Source organism: Lathyrus oleraceus, chromosome 5 (genome assembly GCF_024323335.1).
Source record: "Lathyrus oleraceus cultivar Zhongwan6 chromosome 5, CAAS_Psat_ZW6_1.0, whole genome shotgun sequence".
Lineage (NCBI taxonomy): Eukaryota > Viridiplantae > Streptophyta > Magnoliopsida > Fabales > Fabaceae > Lathyrus > Lathyrus oleraceus.
The window spans coordinates 523,049,573-523,074,494 of NC_066583.1; the positions used below are offsets into that span (position 1 = coordinate 523,049,573).

The following is a 24,922-nucleotide window of genomic DNA, read 5'->3' on the forward strand; positions in this document are numbered from 1 at the left end:
TAGAGCTCAATTTAACAAAATTAGTTAGTAATAATATTTTGATAAAGGCTTCAAAATTTAATATTTATCTAAATTTTGATATGTAAATTCCAATTCAATTAATTGGACACTGTTATTTAGATTTGAATTCAAAACCTCATGAATATTCCTGCCAACATTCATTATATATTAGATGCCTTTCATGTTTAGTAACTTTGGTGTTTTTAGTGTATATTTGATGATAATAATTAAAATTAAAAGGAATTTATGAAATTTTAAACTATTTGAAATAATTACTATCAAAATAAATATGTTTGTTTAACATTTAAAAAATCACCTTTATCATTTTAATATGTTTTTATTAAAGATTTTTAGAAAATGATTTTTAATTTTAAAATAAAAAATTAATTACAGTAGCTTCTCTAAAGTTTATTTATTTTTAAACTAAAAGAATTTAGTTAGGAGCTTCTAATTAAAAAAATGCTATAAAATAAACAATTTTTTAAAAATTTTATTTTAAAACTCAAAACCAACACACCTAATAGATCTTGTAAAAAATAAATCCTAGTAAATTGATCTTACTTAGACATATAAACTTATAAATTAAACTAAACATTTAAAAAATAAATTAAACTAAACATTTTAAAAATAATCTTGCCAACCAAAGTCTCAATGACCTTAATGTACTTTCTCTTTTCATTCACTTATAAATAGTCCAATTCATTTCCATTTCAATACATCTTTCACATTAAAACAATTTTCCCACAAAACCATAACATAAAGAAATGGCACACAAAAATGTTTTGTCTCTCCTCCTTTTTGTCATGCTCTTGTTGATTGTAAGTTACTAAGCATCCATTCTTGTATCTTTTATACTTATATTTTTTATCATTTATTTATCACAATCTATCATTTCTCATCTTTATTTGATTTGATTTCATCATTCACTTACAATCAAGTTGTTTTATTTGATTTGATAAAATAGTGTTTTCTCTGAGACAATGAAATTTAAAAAATTGTTTTTCTCTAATTTTTATTTCACATTATGTATCCATATGAAATATATAATAAATATGTCTTACCTGTGCAACATAATGTGTCTCATAAAACACATAATTTTGTTTTTGTAATCATATATGCCATCCAAAAATAACTTATTAATATCCATTTATTCAACTGAATTGTAGAATGGACAAGGAAGCTTTGCCCGATATATGATACAAGAGAATGTAGAAGAAATACAAGTTGCTCAACCTTACCTTGACGGTTGGCTCAAAAATCCTTTGAAGAATCAAAAACACATTGCTAACTCTAACCAAGTTTACCTTGATGGATGGTTGAAAGATACTCGGGCAGAGAAAACCAAATCCTCCCAGGATTCCGATCAAGTCTATCTTGATGGATGGTTGAAAGATATCAGAGCAGAGAAACCAAAATCGACCTCTGAATCCAACCAAGTTTACCTTGATGGATGGTTGAAAGATACTCGAGTTGAGAAAACAAAATCTACTGGTGACTCCAATCAAGTTTATCTTGATGGATGGTTGAAAGATATCAGAGCCAAGAAAGAAAAGTCCACACCTAACTCCAACCAAGTTTACCTTGATGGATGGTTGAAAGATACCAGAGCAGAGAAACCAAAATCGACCTCTGAATCCAACCAAGTTTACCTTGATGGATGGTTGAAAGATACTCGAGCTGAGATAGCAAAATCTACAGGTGACACCAACCAAGTTTATCTTGATGGATGGTTGAAAGATATCAGAGCTGAGAAAGAAAAGTCAATACCTAACTCCAACCAAGTGTACCTTGATGGATGGTTAAAAGATACTAGAACAGAGAAAGCAAAATCCACTTCTGAATCCAACCAAGTTTATCTTGATGGATGGTTGAAAGAGACCCGAGTTGAGAAAGCAAAATCTACAGGTGACACCAACCAAGTTTATCTTGATGGGTGGTTGAAAGATATCAGAGCTGAGAAAGAAAAGTCAATTCCTAACTCTAACCAAGTTTACCTTGATGGATGGTTGAAAGATACAAGAGCAGAGAAAGCAAAATCCACCTCTGAATCCAACCAAGTTTACCTTGATGGATGGTTGAAAGATACCCGAGCTGAGAAAGACAAATCTACCCCTGACTCCAACCAAGTTTACCTTGATGGATGGTTGAAAAATACCAAAGCTAAGAAAACAAAAACCATGTCTGACTCCAACCAAGTTTACCTTGATGGATGGTTGAAAGATTCCCGAACTGAGAGAACAAAAGTTACCCCTGACTCCAACCAAGTATACCTTGATGGATGGTTGAAAGATACCCGAGCAGAGAAAACAAAATCCACCTCTAATTCCAAACAAGTTTATCTTGATGGTTGGTTGAAAGACACCCGAGCTGAAAAAGCAAAATCCTCCTCTGACTCCAACCAAGTTTACCTTGATGGATGGTTGAAAGATATTCGAGCTGAAAAAACGAAATCCCCCTCTGACTCCAACCAAGTTTATCTTGATGGATGGTTGAAAGACATTCGAGATGAGACAACAAAATCTACCTCTGATTCTAACCAGGTTTATCTTGATGGATGGTTGAAAGATATCCGAGCTGAGAAAACAAAATCCACCCCTGACTCCAAACAAGTTTATCTTGATGGATGGTTGGAAAATACCCGAAACTAGTTCATGTCTTTGTTAATCAATATCTATGTCATTTTGAAAACTTTTCATGTTGCTCATATGTTTTTAATCTTCGTGCTACGTAAAACCTTATTTCTATGTATTAAGTAAGATCTCGTTTGTGTACTAAATAAGTTATTGTTTCTATGAACTAGTTGTTTGTGTTTTAAAATAAACTTTAATTTAATTTGATAAAGATTGAGTTGATCTCTCTTTAATTTTTCTAACTTTAGTAGTTGTTTGTATAACCTCTAAAAAATGTGCAATTATGTTTTGTTAATTCAATTAATTCAATGTGTTTATTCTTAAAATGAATCGGGGAATAGAGGTTAATGAGAGAGATCAAATTCTCAAACATTTGAGATGAGAAGATATCACAATTCTTAAAATCTTAGAGTATAATTATTCTAATATTATCATGTGTGATTAGTGTGTTATTATCTTTATATTAATTGTGTTAGTATTAATAAATATTAAAAAATTATTATCGTAAATAACCGAGTTATATTATTATTTCATCATAAAAATTACAATAAAATTATAATTTCTATATAGATAAAAAAAGATATATTGAAGTACTAAGTCTATTATATTATATTGGGTTAAATTGAAGCCAACTTAATTGAGATATAATCATTTATTTGAGCAATCTTCGTTAATCTCACGTTAACCTCGTTTAAAAGAAACACAAAAAAAGTTACAAGAAATAGGTAAACCATAGAATATTGGATTATAAGTATGTATTAACAAAAAGGTGTGTCAAACCCTACCTTACACAAATCAATCTTCAATTATATTAATTAAACCTCTAGCACAATTATACAAAACAATAATACTCCAAGCATCACTAACAGAAAAGTTACTGTTGTTTTATGCACATTATATATAAGTTACATCCTTTGACATACATGATATATATAATAATACTAACTCGATAGAAAACAACTAAGTTAGTAAAATCTAGAGTGAAATATAAATTCAAAACATGATAAAAATACAAATAATCACAATTAAATAAATGCTACTGAGCAACATTTTTAGAAAACCTGGTATCAAAAGAGGTTGATGGATGTTAAAGAATTGAACTAGATTTTACTTGTCCAGGATTTCTTGTCATATTCTTTGTAGAACACTTGAGATTCAATAAATATTTTTAGGGACTAATATCTCGTAGGGTACAATGATACCCCATACGACATAATTAATATGTAATTTTTTTCACGAGAGCAATAAAGTGAATTTAGTAAATATGACATCTAGTTAAAAATTCATTCCTTTTTAAGGGAAAAGGTCTACACTCTATCACTTAATTGATGTTTTAAACCACATGTACAAAACGTAAATCACGGGTTTATATATATGCCTTATTAACTTTTAAAATAAACATTAATTATAGTAATGTATCAAATTAACTAAATTCCAAAATCTAGTCACCTTTTAATTATTTTTGTTTGTAGGTGTCATATGTTAGATTTTCATGTAATATGTAAGGCTCTTCCACATTAGGAAAGAGTTTTTCAATTCTAGTAGGTGTTACCACCTGAATGAGCACTAAGACACCCTTCTTCATTTCCCGTGGTACAACTCGGAAATTTTATCTCCATGGAACTCTTTGTTTCTTTGTGAACTCTTGGATGTGGTCCATTTTACGCGCTTCGTCGAGTAGATTTACGGCGCATTTATGACATGTATCGTTCTCTTTAATTGATTCATAAAATTCAATGAACACAATAAAATGCACTACTCATAGATATTAGAAACAAATTTGAGGTAGGGAGAGGGATTAGAAAATATGTTGGCCGGAGAATATGGACAAGTAACTTCATGAGTGTCATACCTTCTTCATTGACATGTTCACATCGCCAGGTGGGCGTGTCTATTTCTACGAGTAGTGTGGTGTTTGAATCATACACCAACTTAAATGATGTTTCTTTTGTAGAGGAGTTTGGTGTTGTGTGATATGACCATAGTTCGTGACTCTCCAGGATGAGATTTTTAAATACAATGTTTGACATGTGACTTTACACACAAGAGGGGGGGGGGGTGAGTTGTGTGGTTCAGAAAAACATGGTTTTTGAAAAAAACGGATTAAAATTAAAGTTAAAATGATTTTAAATATTAAGCAATGGAAAGACAAATTGCAGAATATAAATAACATAAAATAAAGAGTTACGGGAAGAGAGGAACCCCAAGAGTTATACAGGTTATGTTAGACGATAGGCTTAGACCTAGAGGGGGTGAATAGATCCCGAGTTAAAACTGAAATTCTGGTGTAGTCAGTATTCAGATGTTCTACTCCAAGTCATGGCATCTGATCTAACATTGTACCTGATACAGCAAGACAGTTATTACACTCAGTACTAATGTGCACCCTTTCACAGTGTCACATCCTCTCCTTCTATGTCATCCTAGAATGGAGGAACACTTAGTTATGTGCACCATAACATTCACTACTGTTGTTTTCCTACACAGTTATCAGCACGATGTCTCGATCCTGTTTTGGACATCATCTGTTACATTGTTCCAGTTTGTTGGTCATGTACTTGTATTTCCTAGATTAAAGGTTGTAACAAGTTAAACTAATCTCCACTTCTTAAGGAGCTAACAAATAGATTATTTGTTAGGTTCATTAATTGTAGCTTAGTTGTTAGTTTCCTAGATTTTAGATCAGCTGGTGGATTCCTGAAGAATAGCCTGAGAAAAATCCTGAAACAGAAAAACTAACCATCCAACAATATAGCATATGCTGTCAGGAATGAATGTCACTACATTCCGTCTGACATCCAAGCCCAGAACCATATGCTCAGTCTGTTTAGTTCCTGAACACAGACTGCTAAATTTGCTGTGCTGTAAAAGACCAATTAGTCTCTACTTCAGTATCAGCTTACTGGAAGAACTGTCAAGACATCCAGTTTGACAATTTCACACTGCTCTTTTGGCCAGGTCTGATATGCTTTTTAAAATCAGACTTCACTACATACTGATCTGAATTCATCAGCTTATTAAACAGTATGTGCTGTTGTTGATGAATGTCAAAACATTCTGATTGACATTCCAACAGAAGGCTATGTATCAGGTTTGTTATTAACTTGATTGGCAGACTGTAACACAACCTGAATTATGGCAGACATGATTATAACATGCAGTAGGTAAACAAACACAGGAAATTGTTAACCCAGTTCAGTCCAACATGACCTACATCTGGGGGCTACCAAGCCAGGAAGAAGATCCACTATTAGTAGTATCAATTCAGAGTTAAACTCCCCCGTTTACAACTCATCACTTAATCCCTACCCAATGCAATCTATACCTAGGAACTCCTAGATAGAAACCTCCAGTTTCCATTCCTATCACTACAAATACAATGTAATGTGCAAACACCTTGAACTTGCTTCACAGCTTCATTCAAGAACATAATTACTCTTGCCTACAGGCTTTGAGTAACAAACACTCTCAGGTTTACCACTGAGAGACACATGGTAACCTTCCCACAGATTGGGAGGTTTACCTTACACACACCCCTAAAAATTCATTCTAAGAGGCTTACAAAAACTAGATTACAATCAGCTATTTATAACCTAATCACCCAACTGGATTTGGGCCTTCAGAAAATTGCAGCATACTTGTTCCATGCTGTTGCAACTTCAGCAGAAAAATTCTGCTATAAACAAGGTCTTCAAGTTCCTAATCTCTCTCCATATATATCTCCATATTTAGAGCCTATATATATTCTGAATTAGTCTTCAAGGCCTTCACAAGGGTGTTAGGATATTCACCAGATATCCTTGCTGATCCCATGACATATACTGAATTAATCAATTCAGTTTCCTACACATGTGCGATGTCACAGACCTGATGTCGTGACATCGTACATGACATGTTGGTCCAGATGTTGAATTTCTTCAACCCAACATATTAAAACAACAGAGGTGATTACATTATTTGTTTTCTAAGATTAATGCCAATCCTGAGGTATTAACAATCTCCCCCTTTGGCAAATTTTAGCTAAAACAAATAATCCTCTGTTATTATCTCCCCCACCATGAACACCAATGTTGGTGTACATGGGGAAGAAGAGGGACACTACTCAGTTGTACCAGAACCCTTCCCCTCAACCGGAGAGCTTCCAGAAGAATATGTAATGCTGAGTACATAGACAATGTAACTCAGATCACAAGGCACAACTGTCTTCTTAACTCAGATCACAAGACACAAGTGGAAACCCCAGTTGGTGGATTTTGTGCCTGATGCCAACTTCTGTTTGCTGCCACATCCACAGTTGGCTTTCTTCTGGTACATTCTCATCCCCAGGACTATATTTCTCTCCCCCTTTTTAGCTAAACATTTGTAAAGGAAGCCCTCACAAAACCAGATCCAGGCGCAGCTTGCCCAAACCTTAACATACCCCATGATTCTGAGAATGGAGTGTTTTTCTTGTGAGAGGAGGAGGGCTATTGCATCCTTTAAATAGCCCTGCCTGTGCCTAGGAATTTCCGGTAGAAATAAATGCTTGGTCAAGATGCATTTATTTTTGCTGAGAAACAGTCAGAGAATCACCAACAAAATCTCAGACTATCTTTGAATACCTTTTATAGCTCTTGACTGTTTCTTTTCCAAAACAGCCGTTCCAGTGCATGGAGACCATTCCATATATGCAGTCAGACACGTTGCACGCGATGTCTTAACATTCCTGCATTCAGCCAGTATTCAACTTAGACCTCTGTCATACCTCCAAACACCTAGCACTGCTACAGCCAACTTTCCACACTTCAGTTGATGGTTACTCCTCCTGTACCACACAGCTGTAGCCATCAGTCTTATTCTGGTTTATCAGACTTAGCCACATCACCCTCATAATTCCTAATGACTTTAAAATTCAGAAGGAATTAACAGCAATGTCCAGGGCAATGTCATGACATCCGGTCAGACATTCTTCTGCTCACTCAGCCTTGACATACATCACAGCATCCTGATAACTGCCTTGTCATCTGAGAACACACAGGCCACAAGCTTGGTGATTGCTTGCAGCACAAAGGCACAACTCCCCCTGTCATGGACAACCTACTCTCTTGGAGGTCACACATGATCATATCCAACACCCCAAGGTTGGACCTTCACATACTTCCTGATTCAAAGAGATTCCAGACCACTTGATGAAAGGAAAACATAAGACGCATCTTCATGTCTTCAAGAGCGCACCCTCTGTCCAACCCTCTTGGCTAAACACATCCACACTCTGTGTCAATTTCTCTTCTAACCAGAACAGAAGATCACTTCACAAGATGTTTTAACATCAGCTGGGACTTCCTTCACAGCATCACAAGGAGCACTATCTGATAGACTTCAGATATTACTGAGTCCTCAGCTTGGGCCAGAGGAACCCAGACATACATTGGGATATATACACTCTCATCCCACTACCAGAGACAGTCTTCCATAGATAGCTCAGAACTTCGACCACCAGCTCCAAGAGATGAATAGAGAACTCCTCCTTTTGTCTTCAACTTAATACTTTTCTGTTCAAAAGTAATTTGTCTCAGACTTTCCTCAAGAATAATCAGCTGCCTTATGTTGATTACCTTGATTCTTCGAACTCACTTCTGAGATAGACTAAATGCCACTGGTTGATTACCTCCTTCATGAATCCTCATATGAAAAGGTCAAATGCTGCTTTTTGACCTCCCCAAATTTATCAGACTTCTCCCAAAGATATTCTGACCTTTCAAGTGAGACTAGAACTTCAAGCTTTTGAAGTATCCAATCTACAACCCTGTAGACCTTTCTATCTCAAGTTGATGTGCCACTTCACCAACTAAGCGTCTGATGTTGAACCAAATGTCACAACATTGTGTTTTGACATCTAGCTGTTGAATTCAGCTCCTCCTTCTGCCACTTGAAAGAACTTCCTCCCTTCACAGAACAAGAGTTCAATGTTCTCATAGACTTGATTGTGGAACCAAGTTTGAGTAAACAACCTCCATCCTGCAGGTTTGCAGTTAAGTCATCCAAGCTCACACCTTGATGAATCACTGCTTCTTCTCCAAAGACATCAGACACTCTGATGTATGAGTCTTCAGAAGGACCAGTTAGAAAACTAACCCTTCAGCTCTACCAAGGATTCCACATCCTAAGGCAAGGCTGTTTCCATGATGTCAAGAATGCTGCCACTTGTTCTTGACTCCACAGTGTGCATAAGCTAATGCACTTCCTTACCTAGATCAGAAATAAACTGATCCAAGTAACCACCATCAAGACTATGATGTCTTCTTCTTCTTCTTGTACATCCCAAGGCTGAATCATGTTTCTTGCCAGGAAACCTTTTCAGAGATCATATGCTTTTGCTGCCACCAAAGAGATAGATCATACCTCAATCTACTATACTTCCTGTGATTTTGCACAGGGTCTTGAAGAAGAGATGTTCCAACATCTTTAAGAACATCAGTTATCTTGAGCTCCAAGGATAATAAATTAAATACTTGTACTTGACACAAGTAGACATTGATCTTAAATCCTTTCCCAATTATCCTTTCAGATACTTCCACCATAGAATACTTTGAAAGTACTCTTCTAGTGTCAACATCTTCTGCTTGCAAGCACTTCAATAGTCTTGAGACCCTTTCCAGATTAGATTCACCCTTAGGAATGAGAGAGGTGAATCCTTCCTTGCAAATGTGTCACACAACAACCAGAACCCATGTGACACAGGTCAACAGCCAACCAGACCCTAGGCTGACCGAGCGTGAGGAGGTTAACCAAACTCCCCCTCAAATTATCAATCATGGAAACTCCACACCATTATCCATGCATTGTACACAAATGTCTCAACATGACATCCACCATCCCTTACCAGTGGCAACTAACTCCTCCAATCACACCAATCAGACTTCAGCTGACCATAAGTACTAGTGAGACACACAACACCAGTCGATAGTAGATATGCATTGCCAGAGCATATTACCTCAACCAACCTCTGAATCTTCATATTCTCACTCCTAGTAAGAACTGCCACTTCTGAACGTGGTGTTTGAATAACAAGATTCATGGTTCCAACCCCCTTAAATGATATCACAATCAGGTTACCCCATTATTGACTGCTAACATCCAGGAGACTTGTCTTCCAACACACCATAGTACTTCAGGGAACAACTATCCAATCCTGATCAAACTGCAGGAAGATGCCTAACAGCAGGAGATTATACAATGTCACATCTCAACTAGCTCAACTTCTAGGGATGACCTTCTTGAGCACACAACCAGTTGACCCTGCTCTTGTCAACTTGGCACACACAGATGTCTCCTCTTCCAGGTCAGGAGTAGGTTCCAAACAGAATTATCTCTTTGTTTGAACCCTAAAAACATCTGCTCTTCAACCAGTAGCTGCATACTTGTTGAACAACATGTTCTAACATCACATAGAACATTGGTTCCACCTCCTTGGAACAACCCTTCCTTGAAGGTCTTCAAGGTCTTCATATACACTACTCAAGAGAGTAAGAGAATCAGTGATTGAGGGACTCTTACCATCCTGAAGTGAGAACGTCATGATGAGTGGACTTGAGGAGACTCAAGTATCTTTGACATCTTCAGTAGATTATGATGAGATCTTGAACACAGCAGCCTTTCATCCACATGAAGGGAAGCTACATCAGAGTTTGAGTTTTACCATGTATTATGCAGCGGAAATCATAATACAACTCAACCTATGAACACACACTTCACCAGATTGGCCTCCAAGACCATACCAGGTTTGAATGTGATGTAGTACTGGCACAGATGTCTCACACACAAGCCAATTGCCAACCTCCAGAGACAGGTACGCACCATTCCTGTTATGAACAGTCCATCCACCTACTTCAAGGGACCATTCAGGAAATTACAGAACCTTACCCAGGTTCCAGCTTCAGTACTAACACAACTCCTTGCCAGCTACCAGAAAGTATCACCCATGGATCTCATCCAGAGACAGAACAGGATGCCTGCTCTGATACCAATTGAAATTCTGGTGTAGTCAGTATTCAGATGTTCTACTCCAAGTCATGGCATCTGATCTAACATTGTACCTGATACAGCAAGACAGTTATTACACTCAGTACTAATGTGCACCCTTTCACAGTGTCACATCCTCTCCTTCTATGTCATCCTAGAATGGAGGAACACTTAGTTATGTGCACCATAACATTCACTACTGTTGTTTTCCTACACAGTTATCAGCACGATGTCTCGATCCTGTTTTGGACATCATCTGTTACATTGTTCCAGTTTGTTGGTCATGTACTTGTATTTCCTAGATTAAAGGTTGTAACAAGTTAAACTAATCTCCACTTCTTAAGGAGCTAACAAATAGATTATTTGTTAGGTTCATTAATTGTAGCTTAGTTGTTAGTTTCCTAGATTTTAGATCAGCTGGTGGATTCCTGAAGAATAGCCTGAGAAAAATCCTGAAACAGAAAAACTAACCATCCAACAATATAGCATATGCTGTCAGGAATGAATGTCACTACATTCCGTCTGACATCCAAGCCCAGAACCATATGCTCAGTCTGTTTAGTTCCTGAACACAGACTGCTAAATTTGCTGTGCTGTAAAAGACCAATCAGTCTCTACTTCAGTATCAGCTTACTGGAAGAACTGTCAAGACATCCAGTTTGACAATTTCACACTGCTCTTTTGGCCAGGTCTGATATGCTTTTTAAAATCAGACTTCACTACATACTGATCTGAATTCATCAGCTTATTAAACAGTATGTGCTGTTGTTGATGAATGTCAAAACATTCTGATTGACATTCCAACAGAAGGCTATGTATCAGGTTTGTTATTAACTTGATTGGCAGACTGTAACACAACCTGAATTATGGCAGACATGATTATAACATGCAGTAGGTAAACAAACACAGGAAATTGTTAACCCAGTTCAGTCCAACATGACCTACATCTGGGGGCTACCAAGCCAGGAAGAAGATCCACTATTAGTAGTATCAATTCAGAGTTAAACTCCCCCGTTTACAACTCATCACTTAATCCCTACCCAATGCAATCTATACCTAGGAACTCCTAGATAGAAACCTCCAGTTTCCATTCCTATCACTACAAATACAATGTAATGTGCAAACACCTTGAACTTGCTTCACAGCTTCATTCAAGAACATAATTACTCTTGCCTACAGGCTTTGAGTAACAAACACTCTCAGGTTTACCACTGAGAGACACATGGTAACCTTCCCACAGATTGGGAGGTTTACCTTACACACACCCCTAAAAATTCATTCTAAGAGGCTTACAAAAACTAGATTACAATCAGCTATTTATAACCTAATCACCCAACTGGATTTGGGCCTTCAGAAAATTGCAGCATACTTGTTCCATGCTGTTGCAACTTCAGCAGAAAAATTCTCCTATAAACAAGGTCTTCAAGTTCCTAATCTCTCTCCATATATATCTCCATATTTAGAGCCTATATATATTCTGAATTAGTCTTCAAGGCCTTCACAAGGGAGTTAGGATATTCACCAGATATCCTTGCTGATCCCATGACATATACTGAATTAATCAATTCAGTTTCCTACACATGTGCGATGTCAGAGACCTGATGTCGTGACATCGTACATGACATGTTGGTCCAGATGTTGAGTTTCTTCAACCCAACATATTAAAACAACAGAGGTGATTACATTATTTGTTTTCTAAGATTAATGCCAATCCTGAGGTATTAACAAAAACTTTGACAAAATAGGTTTAAAAATTTTATGGCGCCGAACCAAGTTTAAAATATCCCGGACCAAAAAGAGTCTAACCGAACCTGCTATCAAAAATCTTGGATATGCGTAGTAGTGACAATGATATGATAATTCACCCAAAAAAAATCACAACTAGTTGAATGCAAAGTAATAAGGAAAGCTTACTTCCAATGATAATTTACCCAAAAAAAATCATTTGAAGCAATTTGTCGAACACTTAGTGTACAGTCAATATTGTTTGGAGTTTTACGTGATATTGTTGATTTCAAAATCCAATCACAACCTAAAGGTTTGTGATCAACTCAACAACACCAATTTCAAAATGCAATCAAAAATTACTATCCAAACAATTTGATCGAACGATCAATGAAATCGAAAATTTACAAACCAAAAATAAAAGAGAGATAGAGAAAGCGTACATAAGGGTTTGTTTAGGCAGTTTCCTAATCGACCTCGCTATGAGTATGTCTGTCCTCAATTTGAATGTGAATTGAGATAGTGTAATATATCTTACTTTGCAAATGTATGTGTACAAGAGAGATGTAGCAATCTAACCCTATAACCCTAGGATTGATATTGATTCTAACACATTCTCTTCCCATGATCAAAGGTTGATCAAGTAACCAACAATGTTGCTTCAATTCACCATCTCACGCTACTTCTTTGCAAGAAACTCATTATTCTTCAAAGATTTCACTCGATAGAATCCCAAACACGCACTTGTTGAAACCCAAGATTTACCAATGCTATACACCTTCCCACTCCACTCCTTTGCAAGAATCCACCGTTCTTCAAAGACTTCACTCGACCGAATCTGCCTTGTGTAATATTGTCCAAAACCTTCAAACTCTAAGAGATCTTGAACGAAAACCGCAACTTAGATTTCTGATTTGAAACCCTCAAAGTTCTCATCCCAATTTATAGTACAACAAACCTAAATTGGACGTTATCAACCCTAATCTAGATGGAACCCAATCAAAAAATGATTATGTGTGGTTTGATTGTGTGTATGCATAGATAAGAGGTTGAAGATGATGAGAATGCTTTGAAATCTCGGTTTTGTATAGGTTTTACTCACTAGAAACCTTTTTTAGTAAATGATGCATGTATGAAGTATTTATATGCGCGAATGTTTAGAGGCAAAAGGAATGCAAAAGATTTGAAAAAATGAGAAGTTTTGGAATTTTTCATTGAATAGGTTGACCTGTGAAAGCCATGTCCAACCTATTCGATGCATAGGCCGACCTGTATAGGTCATGCATAGATCTGTAAAGGTCATGTACTTCTTATATCCTGACCTATAGAGGTGGCACATCTGTTAGAGCCTACAGGCTTTAATAATGTAGTAAATGAGTCGACATGTACAATGGATATGTCGATCTATGATATGCATGTGTCGGCCTATAGTTCATTTTTTTCCAAAAATAGTTTTGAATGCATTTTGGATGCATGAAACCTTTTTCAAACGTTTTTTCAAATACTTTTATGCTTCTTAATGCTAAGATACACACAGAGAATCAAAGGATATTGTCCAATATACATTAACGCTAAAGTATCCTAGTTTTGACATCATGCAAAATAAATCTACCGGAAAGTTGCACTCATAGGTTCAATCAAAAAACAAATTAGTCTCGTCCCTAAAAATTGATTTTGAGAGTATCTAATAAAATTTGAGAGCTTTTAGTAAGTAATACTCATGAATCCCCTTATACATGGAAAACAGTTGACTTCCAACCAAACAATAAGACTGAGATAGAGAACTTTGAGTCTTTTTTTCCAAATGACATATTGAAACGGTTAGTCCTCTTTCTACGATGTAGATCAAAGAGGTTAGTTTTCTTACCACAAGAGTATTAGAGCGGTTAGTCTTCAAGCTTCTAAACAAACTTTGTAAGCTTTTATCACGGGTTGAGCTCATGAACCTTAAACATTAGTTTTACACATGTTAACCAATAACCCACAATATTTTAACATTAGGCTAATCTCGAACCTTATCAAATCTTTTAATATCGGGATAAGCTTTAACCTAACCTTGGTTTTACTGCGGGATAACTAATGAAGGATTTTAACATGGGTTGAGCCTTTAAGTTAATGTGCTAATCGATTGTCAAAGACAAAACTTTTAAGATGATATCATAATTGCTTAGCAATTGATTTTGAACTGAGCCAATTGATTAAATTAATGTGATAATCAATTGGTAAAGATAAAACTTTGCATATAACTATTCTGACATCTTCCAACTCATTTGGAATAACTTCAAGACATTTTTGAAGATATTTTCTTGAGAAAAATAATTTTGAAAATATGTTTTAGTGTGTGTGTGTGTGTGTGTGTGTGTGTGTGATTTAGCCATGCAGTTTTACGAGAGCACCCTTATGTTTTACAACATATTCACTCAGACTAAGCATGGTAGGGCTTTCATGGATTTCAAGACTTTGTCAGATGCTTTACTGTGTAGGCACTTGATTGATTTCACTTGATATAAGGTATGGGCTTGTATTCTATTTGGTTACCATCATCGAATAATCAAACCCATTAAACCTTAATACTTAGTTTTTCACCTTGATCTACTTAATCACTTATGCTTGACTTATTAGAGGATATTAATTGTCATTATCAACTAATTTCATGAAATAATGTTTTGTTACAATCGATTGAGATGCAGTACTCGCCTATAAAACATGACAACAAATGATCCAAATCGTAATAAAGAAAATAAATGAATGACAACTATGTTGAAGTCTCCAAAGGATCTCCCCTATGAACCTTCAATCTTCAATCTCCTTAGCGATTGGAGAGTAAGCTTCCCCACCCATGCAGGTTTCTCCTAACGACTTTATTCCTAAGCCAATCCTCTTGGCCTTCCGGCCTGGAGTGCGAACCCTCTTAAACTTAAGGCTTTATGAGTAACATTTCCTAGTTGCCTCATGATATCCTTTTATAAATCCCACTTGCCCATTGGGGAGCAGGTACGTCATGCATAAATACAGCTTAGATAAGGCGGCGCCTAGTCGGTTAAAATCGGGTCGAACTGTAATCATATTGTAGGAAGAAGGGGAATAAATATCCAAATATCTAACCTTTATCTCTTTGGCATGATCCTGCTTTCCAAAAGTGATCATCAAGGTGATATATCCCTTTACATGTACCTGTTATTCAGATATTCTAACCAATGATCCTTTGAAAGGCTTCAGATCCTCTAGGTCAAGACAAAATCTTTCAAATGGATCCTAGTATAATGTCTGCGGAACTCCCCTGGTCTACGATAACTCTTTTAATCTCCCATTCTTCACAGTCGATGGTAATGACCATGGGGTCATCATTGTGAGGGTGGAGGCCAACTACATCTTTCTCAAACACGGCGATCGTGGTTTATGGTGCTTGGTGTTCGCCTTCAGTATCGACTTTTGGGAGATCTTCTACACTCAGGATCTAGCGAGCATACCTTCTACACGCAAAACTAGTTTCCCTGCCCCCGGCGAATCCTCCTGCTATGGTGTTTAGCATGTAGTGTAAAACTTTACTACCTTATTGCTAAGACACCTCTTTTGCTTTGTTGAGCATGGGGATTCCAACGTCATCTTAACCTCGTGAGTTAGATTTATCTAACACATGGTAGGAGTCACCATTCACACATTTCTTGAGGTGTCCCCTTGTATTAGTCTCTCAATTTCTTTTTTGAGCTAGTAGTAATCTTCAGTGTGGTGTCCATTGACTCTATAGAACTTGGACCATCTTCCCTGTTCAAGACCCATCACATATTCATTTAGAGCGGGCATTCTAGGGATGTTGTGTAGGCGGAGAACCTTGAGCCAGATCTGCTCATGACGGTTATTCAGGCGCATGAAGTATTTTTTCGCCTTGCATACCCTCTTAAATGCAGTCTTTTTCTTTATGGGCAATGTATAATTGCTCTTCCTCTGGTTGTGTGAACTCTCAACATTTGGAACATACTCATTGACATCGTGTGCCTTCCTTTTTTGTGTTTCTCTCCCTACCCTTTATGTAGCAGTCTACTCTGGTGACCACTTCTGCCAACAAAAGCGCTGGTTTTTGGGCAAGGGACTTGTTAAAGTTCTCGCCTTTAGTCCATTTTGGAACACCCCCATAAACACTTATTGGTTTGGTGGGATGACCCTAATTGTAGCATCTTTAAAATGGGTGAGATAGTGCATGTTCCTCCTACAAGGGTAGAGGGACTCAGAGCCCTTAGTAGGTATACTACGTTGTCTGGTAGTTAGGGCTTGCCCACAATAGTGGTTGTGTTTTATGGTGGTTTAGAGATCCTACTCACGTGAGGTGAAATGCTCTATCATTTAATGGTATGCTTATATGTAAGCATATATAAAGTGTTATTTGTATGGCTTAAGATGTAACACCCCTATATAATATATGTCTAGAATACATATTATACATAGTGTAAAACTGGTACTGAAATACATAAGCGCCTAGCAGCACAGTGTACATATACAAATACATGCCCAAAATAAATACAACATGGCACAAAATGTACACAAAAGTGCCTAAAATAAAACTATTTATCTAGATCATTAGACAATGATCCCAAAAATATCTACACAGCGGAAAGAAAACCCATCCAGTCCTCAGTAAGCAAGACACCACTTTATCTTGTCCTTACCTTTCACCTACTCAGAACCACCTGAAAAATAATCAACAACATGGGGTGAGATAATAATCTCAGTGGGTTCCCTATCTTATGGGTCCATTCAACTTTACAGGGTTTTTCTAATCAATATTCAACTCATATCCAACTCAACTCAACAAGGGAACGAAGACTTGAGCGATGGGGAAACTAACTCGCAATGTATGGAAACATGCATCTGAGTTCTCATAACTCAACCACAATCATTATTCAGATCACGATGCATCAATTCTCGAACGAACTTACGTCTAAGCCAGGCCAAGTTCATGCATGCTCGTATGATTCGACTTTCGCGGTGGATATTGGGTCCTCTACGAGGCTTAATCCCCAGTTCAAGCGACCGTCACCCGTATGGGACTCTAACCCACCTACGGTATATTTCACGGTATGGGACTCTAACCCACCTAGGTGTCCACCTTTCCCCCATTTCCTCCATGGTTGGGGCTCAAACCCAATTAAGGCTCGAATCATGGTCTCACATCCCAATGCTTACTCATCTAAGCATACCAAAGATAGATGTGCACCGTCACAGAAAATACACATTATGAATACATGATCGGTTTCACAATTCATCGGTTCCACGAACCATAACAAAATCCATCAACCACAGGTGACTTCATTCACCACAATACATAATTAATAGCATGGCATGTTCCATACAATGCGTCTCATTCTCAATCAAGGCAACAATACGTACACGACCTCCACACAAGCGTTGTACGAATGAATACCGTCATTCAATGTTATCTAAGTCATAAACCTCACTCATGACCTAATACCAATCCTAGGTTAACTTACTATATTCATCATGTAATTCTCACCATTAACATGTATTCAACATAAGCATAGCATCACAATTGATTAATGGTTGGAAGAATGCATTTAAAAACACTTAAGAAATGGATTTTGAAGTTTTTGACTTAAGTCAACCGATTGGTTCCTCCCACATTTATGTTTTTTAAAGTTTGCTGAGTGTCAATCGATTGATCCCGAGTGTCAATCGATTAGTCCTGCTAAAATTTTCCACTGTTCATATACAACAAGTTTGTGCAATCGATTGTAATGCAGTGTCAATCGATTGCTCCTGTAAAAATCTCATTTTTTCTGCAAAACAAAGGGCTGTCAATCGATTGATCACATAGACCAATCGATTGGTCCACTCACATTTTCACATTCCAATTCACAGACACCATTTTCCTTTATTATACCATTTCTAACAAAATACCCCTTCTTCTTCCAACAAAACCCATCATGCTACATGTTCTTATACACATATAAATCAAGGATTCCAAGGCCATAATCACAACCAATCATTTTACCATAACCATAACAAATCATGTTATCACAACAATCACAAAGAACATATCAAGCATATGTTCATAAAAACAACAACATCAAGAGAAATATTCATCACATAACATGGATTGTTCATGATTTATCTATTATTCTACAATCCTAATCTTCTAGAAATCTAGGGTTGCTAACTAGAACCCACCTCAACAAATTGAAGAGGAGAAGTTGTGGAAGATGAGATGAGGATGAAGATGATAGTGTTGGTTCCAAACTCTTGATCTTTCCAAGCTTTCCTTCTTCTTCTTCTTCACTAGCCTTGTTTTTCTCTTCTTCTATCTTTCCCTTTCTCTCTACTTATCCTTTCTGATGCATTGAGAAATGAAGTGGCTTATGGTAGGTAGTTGAGATACAAACATGTGGTGGTGAGTGGGTCAAAGGTCATAAATAAGTGGCCATGATTAATATATGTGGTTAGTAAGTGGTTACAGGTAGTAACAAATATCTCAAGCAGCACCATACTTGTAATATTTGTTCTACCAGAGCTATTGACCCATTATTAGTGTTACTAAAATGTCCCAATTAATAAAAGGTCAGTCCCAATTAATATTAATTAAGTCAACCTGAACTCACTACTTACTCTATTTATCCCAATCGACAATTTTTAGAGCATATAGGAAATCGGTTGGTCTCAATTAATAGGAATTTAGGTATTTAAGGAAATACGTGGTATTACATAAGATTTATCCCTTTCCCCATGGGGAAGGAGTATTATAGAGGCCTTCTAGACCTAGGGTTTGGGTAACCCTAAGGGGCAACAACCTCTCCCTTCTGGTCAAGAGAAGTTATTGACCACCTAACCTTTCGGGAGTAGTGGTAGACTCCCTCTCCTTTGACTAACGGCATTACACATGCCGTTAGTCCCAAGGGCGAGTCCTGAGAACATCGCCTAGGTGGTACCGCTCTTGGGAGTGGCGATGGCGCCCTGGTTTAGTACACTCACAAATATAACATTATAGGATATATCACCTTGATGATGGCTTCTTTGAGTCACGCCAAGTATTCTCGTAAGGATTGAGAAAGTTTGCGACACACATTAAATATACTTATAATGGATACCTTGTGGTTTTTTGCTTTCCAAAAACTGATGGATCAACATTTTAGAAACGTTTTGATAGCTAGTTACAGAGAGCCCAGGGAGGCTCATGTACTACACAAAGCAGCCTCCTTCAGTGTTCCAGAAAAGAGTTCTCACTTTAGAGAACGTTTCTTGCCTATTATCGCCATATGTGTATTGGTGGAGGTAATGTACTCCTGAGGACTACTCTTTCAGTCAAACATCATTAATGAGGTGACTTGAAATTATCCATAATTGGGTCATCCCAAATATCGACAGAAAAAGGTCAGAGATTCAAAACCTTTTTACCTTCCTACTTATCATTATCTAGTTATTGTTGCTGGATGTCTTGAACACTATTTTGCATGGTTTGGTTCTAGTGGCACAACTTTTCTACGACAATTTACATTTCCTCTAGGGTCTCTTGATTTATATTACAGGATGTAACCCTTATGGACACCATCATTATATGAAAATAGGGTTAACATAGTCATTTCGAAAATGTGTGTGGTCCAAGTCAGTTTCGTCGGACCCCATAGTGTATGCCAATTAACTTTCGGTGAGTACAATAGAGGTGACCATGTCTATGATAGATCAAGCAAAAAGCCTTTAGGTTTATGATATGTGAATAAGTGATCCCTTGACCTAACCTTATAGATATGCATTTATAGCTTTAACATTCAAGCCAGGTTATTTGCTTATAATATTGATTATGGATATATTGACTCAGACCCATTACGGAGCATGTTGGGTCACTAGTTTCTTTAATATATGAGATGTAGATAATGAACCTAATAAGCATTAAGACTATTCAGTTGTAATGAGAATATTCTTGTTGGTTGTAAGGAGCGATGCAAATAATTCATCTTCTAGAATACATGGGGATTTAGCGAGCTCGTCTTGCATATGATACATTTGCAGACCAATCATTGACATATGTGAGCGAACACAAGGGGATAAACTCGTAATTCAAAATTTTCACACATGTGAGACTTATGCCTTGCATTTTAAAGCAAAACAAAAATATAAATATTTTTCTTTAGCGTATGTCCAACGTGCGAGCCTACATAAAAGGGGAGATGACCTATATAGGAGATGAAAATGGGATTTTTCTTAGAGAGTCTTTTCTTGGTAACTATGTAATTCAATCAAACTTTTCCATGAGTCGTACCATGTGGATCCCCATCCTATTGGGTTTACTTGTCAAAACAGACCACCCGACCCTAAATAGGTCGGTCCTGACAGGCCTCAGACTTGTTAGGGATGGACAAAAAAAGCTATGTTGTAATATGGACTCAAAAATTACTATCTGAGCTCGTCCCTATACGGGCTTCTGGCTACCCGGTCTTAAAGAGACTATTTTCTTTATAAAAAAATAAAAATAAAAACTCCATAATAGTTATTATAAATACAATAAAAGTCAATATTTTAAATATAGTACATTTTTAACTACTATATTATTTTTCAAATATACTATGATATGTTTTTAAATACAATACATGTTTAAATCGTATAAAATAATACTCAAATATTTAACAAAATAGAAACAAATAGAAATGAGAAAATTGTGAAGGAAAATTCAAAATAATTAAATATTAATTTTATTATATTAATATAATATTTAAAGATAAAAATGAAATTAATAGAGATAAAATTTAGTAGATAAGAAAAGTTAATATGTTATTTTGATGTGAAATAATATAAATATTAATATAATTTTTAAAATTTATAGTTATGATAGGCTAAAGTATTACACGCTGTCTATATAGACTAACCGTATTAGATAACGGGCTTTTTCAAGATAGGTCTTAAAAAAACATGAGATTTAATTTTAACACCCAATACCTATTTCTCGCAGCACATTTAACGCAAGAAAAATGATGTGTGTAAAGACTGGACATCAATGAAATTAGCTAATGAAGTCAAATGGTTAAGAAAAATAGGGAAATTTCCGCAAAGATAACTAAATTTCTCTAAGCTAAATTGCATGCATTACACACACAAAAAAAATTGTATGAAGTTACTTTGGTTTAAATCCATCCCAAACCTCAAATGAAATTTTTCTTAAACACAAAATGTTTGCTAAAATGATAAATATCATGTCATGAATTTAATTGGACGAACATTCACTCATGTAAAATAAAAGTTCCACAAATATAGAAAACAAAAAAGATGAAGAGTCTTATGACCATATATATATATATATATATATATATATATATATATATATATATATATATAGTTCTGTAGCAGTCAACAGTTGTATCCATTGAACATTGTGTGTAGTGTGTACAACCATTTTGTTGTAACCGTTTTAGCGGAATAATTGAACTTTGTTATTATCTTTTCTCTCTCTTCTTCAATTTTTTTTTCATTTTCACCTTGTGCACCAACAATTGGTATCTAGAGCTCCATTTCAGATCCACAAGGAAACAAAGGGAAACACGATGAAAAATAAGACATTGTGTGATTGATTTTATTTCTTGAGTTCGTGTTAAACTTTTGATTTAAACCATAACAAAATCACATTTCTTGATTCTACGGGATTTGGAAACACTAGTGTTTGGTGAGACCTGAGTGTATTGCACAAGGTTGAAGATGAACAGAAACTGTAATCTGAGTACGAAGCTTCTAGTGTTCGATGGCAAGAAGTGGGCGCGTTGGATGATTCAGATATGTGTGTTGTTTGGTGCTCAAGATGTTCTTAATCACGTCAATGACGATTACGTTCATGTTGTACTTCCGGAAAATGCAATGGATGCATAGAGAAATGCTCAGCCTGATCTAAGGAAGAAGGATCATAAGGCGTTGTTTTATATCCATCAATGTGTGGCTGTGAATGTGTTTGAGAAAATCGATGATTCAACGACGATGAAGGCTGCGTGGAACACACGGGTACGGTGCTACGGAGGTGATTCATCAGGGAAGAAGGTGGAGCTTCAATCTCTATGTAAGTAATATGAGAATATCAACATGAAGAACAATGAGAAGGTACCCGACTACATATCCAGAATGATTCTGATCACAAATGAGATAAAGTTGTATGGAGAAACTCTCTCTGAAGAAAGCATCATTGAGAAGTTACTTAGATCTCTTACTCCTAAGTTTGATTACATCATTGTAGCAATTGAACATTCTAAGGATTTGAGCACCATGAGAATAAAAGAGTTACAAACCAGTCTAGAGGCGTAAGAGTTGCGTCTGACTAAAAGAACCTCTGAGAGAGAGGTAGAGCAGACTCTAAAAGCTTCTTTTGTCAAGAAGGACCAGAAGTAGCCTTTGTCAGAGGCAAAGAAAAGACATGGTAGGTCTCAGGATTCAAAAGCCTCCAATTATGATGAAAATAAACATCAAAAACGAAGGGAAAATATTGACAAGAGAATGGTTCAATGCTACTGTAGTAATATGTTTGGCCATTTTTTTAAGGACTGTTGGTCAAACAAGGAAAGGAAGTTAGAAGAAGCAAATATAGCTAGAAGAGATTCTGATGATGAATTTGGGCTATTAATGGCTTTTGAATCTGATGATGTGTATTTGGCAGATTGGTGGTATATGGATAATGTTTGCTCAAATCATCTTACTGGAAATAAGAAATGGCTGGTTTAATTTGACTCGTGTAAGAGGACAGAGATCATATGTGTTGATGATAAATACCTCAATGCTGAAGGTATGGGAAATGTCAGAATAGTTATGAATAATGGTAAAGCAACATTGATTCAGAATGTGTGGTATGTTCATGGAATGAAAAGCAATTTGATGAGTGTGGGTCAATTAATTGAGAAAGGTTTTTCAATTACCATGAAGGAAAATCTTTTGAAGTTGTATGACTGTAATCAGAAGATGGTTATGAAGTCAAGACAGGGAGGAATAGAACATTCAAAGTGAATGTTAAAACTGCAGATTCTAAATGCCTTAGTGCAACAAGTGTTGTGAAGGAAAATGAGTTATGGCACAAAAGATTTTGTTATTTGAACTTCAGAAGCTTATGGCATTTGAATTCAAAGAAGCTGGTACATGGAATTCCTGCAATTAAGAAGCCAGAGAAGTCATGCAATGTGTGCATGATAGGGAAGCAACCAAGACTTCCATTTGCATCTGAAATGCCTCCAAGAGCAAATCATGCTCTAGGTGTGGTGACTTCTAATGTGTGTGGACCATTTCCAATATCTTCACTTGGAGGGAATAAATGCTTTATGAAATTTGTTGATGACTTCATAAGAATGACATGGGTATCCCTTATAAAGTTCAAGCACAAGGTTTTTTCTAAATTTAAGAAATTCAGATTAAAGGCTGAGAATTAGTGTGGTCAGAAGATGAAGATTCTCAGAACTGATGGTGAAGGTGAGTATAACTCTACAGAGTTGAAAAAGTTATGTGAGGAGAACGAAATTGAGTATGGGGTGATTCTTCCATACATTCCTTAAGACGATGGTCTTGCTGAAAGAAGAAACCAAACTTTTCTTGATATGACAAGTATCATGCTGAAGGAGAAGAAACTACCTCACACCTTGTGGGAAAAATCTATTGCCACTACAACATATGTGCTCAACAAGTGTCCAACGAAGAAGTCGGAGGAAATTGTTCAATTAGAGAAGTGGACTGGAGATAAGTAAAGTGTGAGCCATCTAAAGGTGTTTGGTTATGTTTGTTACAAACATGTTCCAGATGCTAAGAGAAGGAAGTTAGATAATAGAAACAAAGTTATGTTATTTGTAGGGTACCACAATACATGTGCCTATAAGCTTTATTGTCCTGTCACCAACAAGGTTGAATTCAGCATAGATGTCATTGTGAAGGAATCAAAAGCGTGGGATTGGAGTAAATCTCAATCCAACTCTGGTGTAGAGTTAACCTATGAAGATACTTCAGAATATGAAGGTTCTGAAGATGAGTCAGAATCAGAAAATGATTCTGAAGGTGACTCTGAAGATGAGTCTGACTCTGAAGGTGAATCGGATTTTGATCTAGATTTTGATGGTGATTCAGACTCTTGTGGAAATCCAGGCTCTAGGAATATTATAGACTCTGATCTCAACACTCCCCCTCAAGTGTGAGTCTACAATGATCTTCCTCAAGTGAAAGTTATTCTTACTTCCACAAACTCTTGTATCGCACGAAACGTTTCTTATTCACCACACTGGTGCTGTCAATCTATAATGATCTCCCTAGAGTGAAAGTTATTCTTACTTTCATAAACTCTCGTACCGCACGAAACATTTCTTATTCACCATACTGGCGCTGTTGACACTCTTCAATAAAATGTTTCTTATTCACCACATTGGCGCCGTTTGACTTTCGATACAAGTAAGTCGGTCCCTTTCTCGAACCAAAGGCTCATGATACCATTTGTTGGGGGAGTTTTTCACTAGGGAGCATTGAACATTGTGAAACTTCTTTATTTTAGAGCAACACCTTTGTGAGAGACACACCGCATATTCACTCAAAACCTTAAGGTGATAAGTGGGTAGATT

At 36.5% G+C, this 24,922-nt stretch overlaps 1 protein-coding gene across 25 annotated transcripts in view; it reads left to right on the forward strand.

Moving 5' to 3' along the window:
* The first annotated feature begins 663 nt into the window (after window positions 1-663).
* The window catches only part of LOC127086012 (uncharacterized), a 57,360-nt gene continuing 33,101 nt past the window's right edge, over window positions 664-24,922 (forward strand). For 4 of the 25 annotated variants that reach the window (XM_051026657.1, XM_051026658.1, XM_051026661.1 and 1 more), the window contains exons 1-2: window positions 664-818; window positions 1,167-2,270. In XM_051026657.1, the coding sequence (XP_050882614.1) occupies window positions 765-818; window positions 1,167-2,270 (1,158 nt within the window). In that variant the 5' untranslated portion in view covers window positions 664-764. Of the gene's footprint in view, window positions 819-1,166; window positions 2,318-24,922 lie in introns of all 25 variants that reach the window. The other 21 variants (XM_051026659.1, XM_051026662.1, XM_051026667.1 and 18 more) reach the window with 14 other exon arrangements.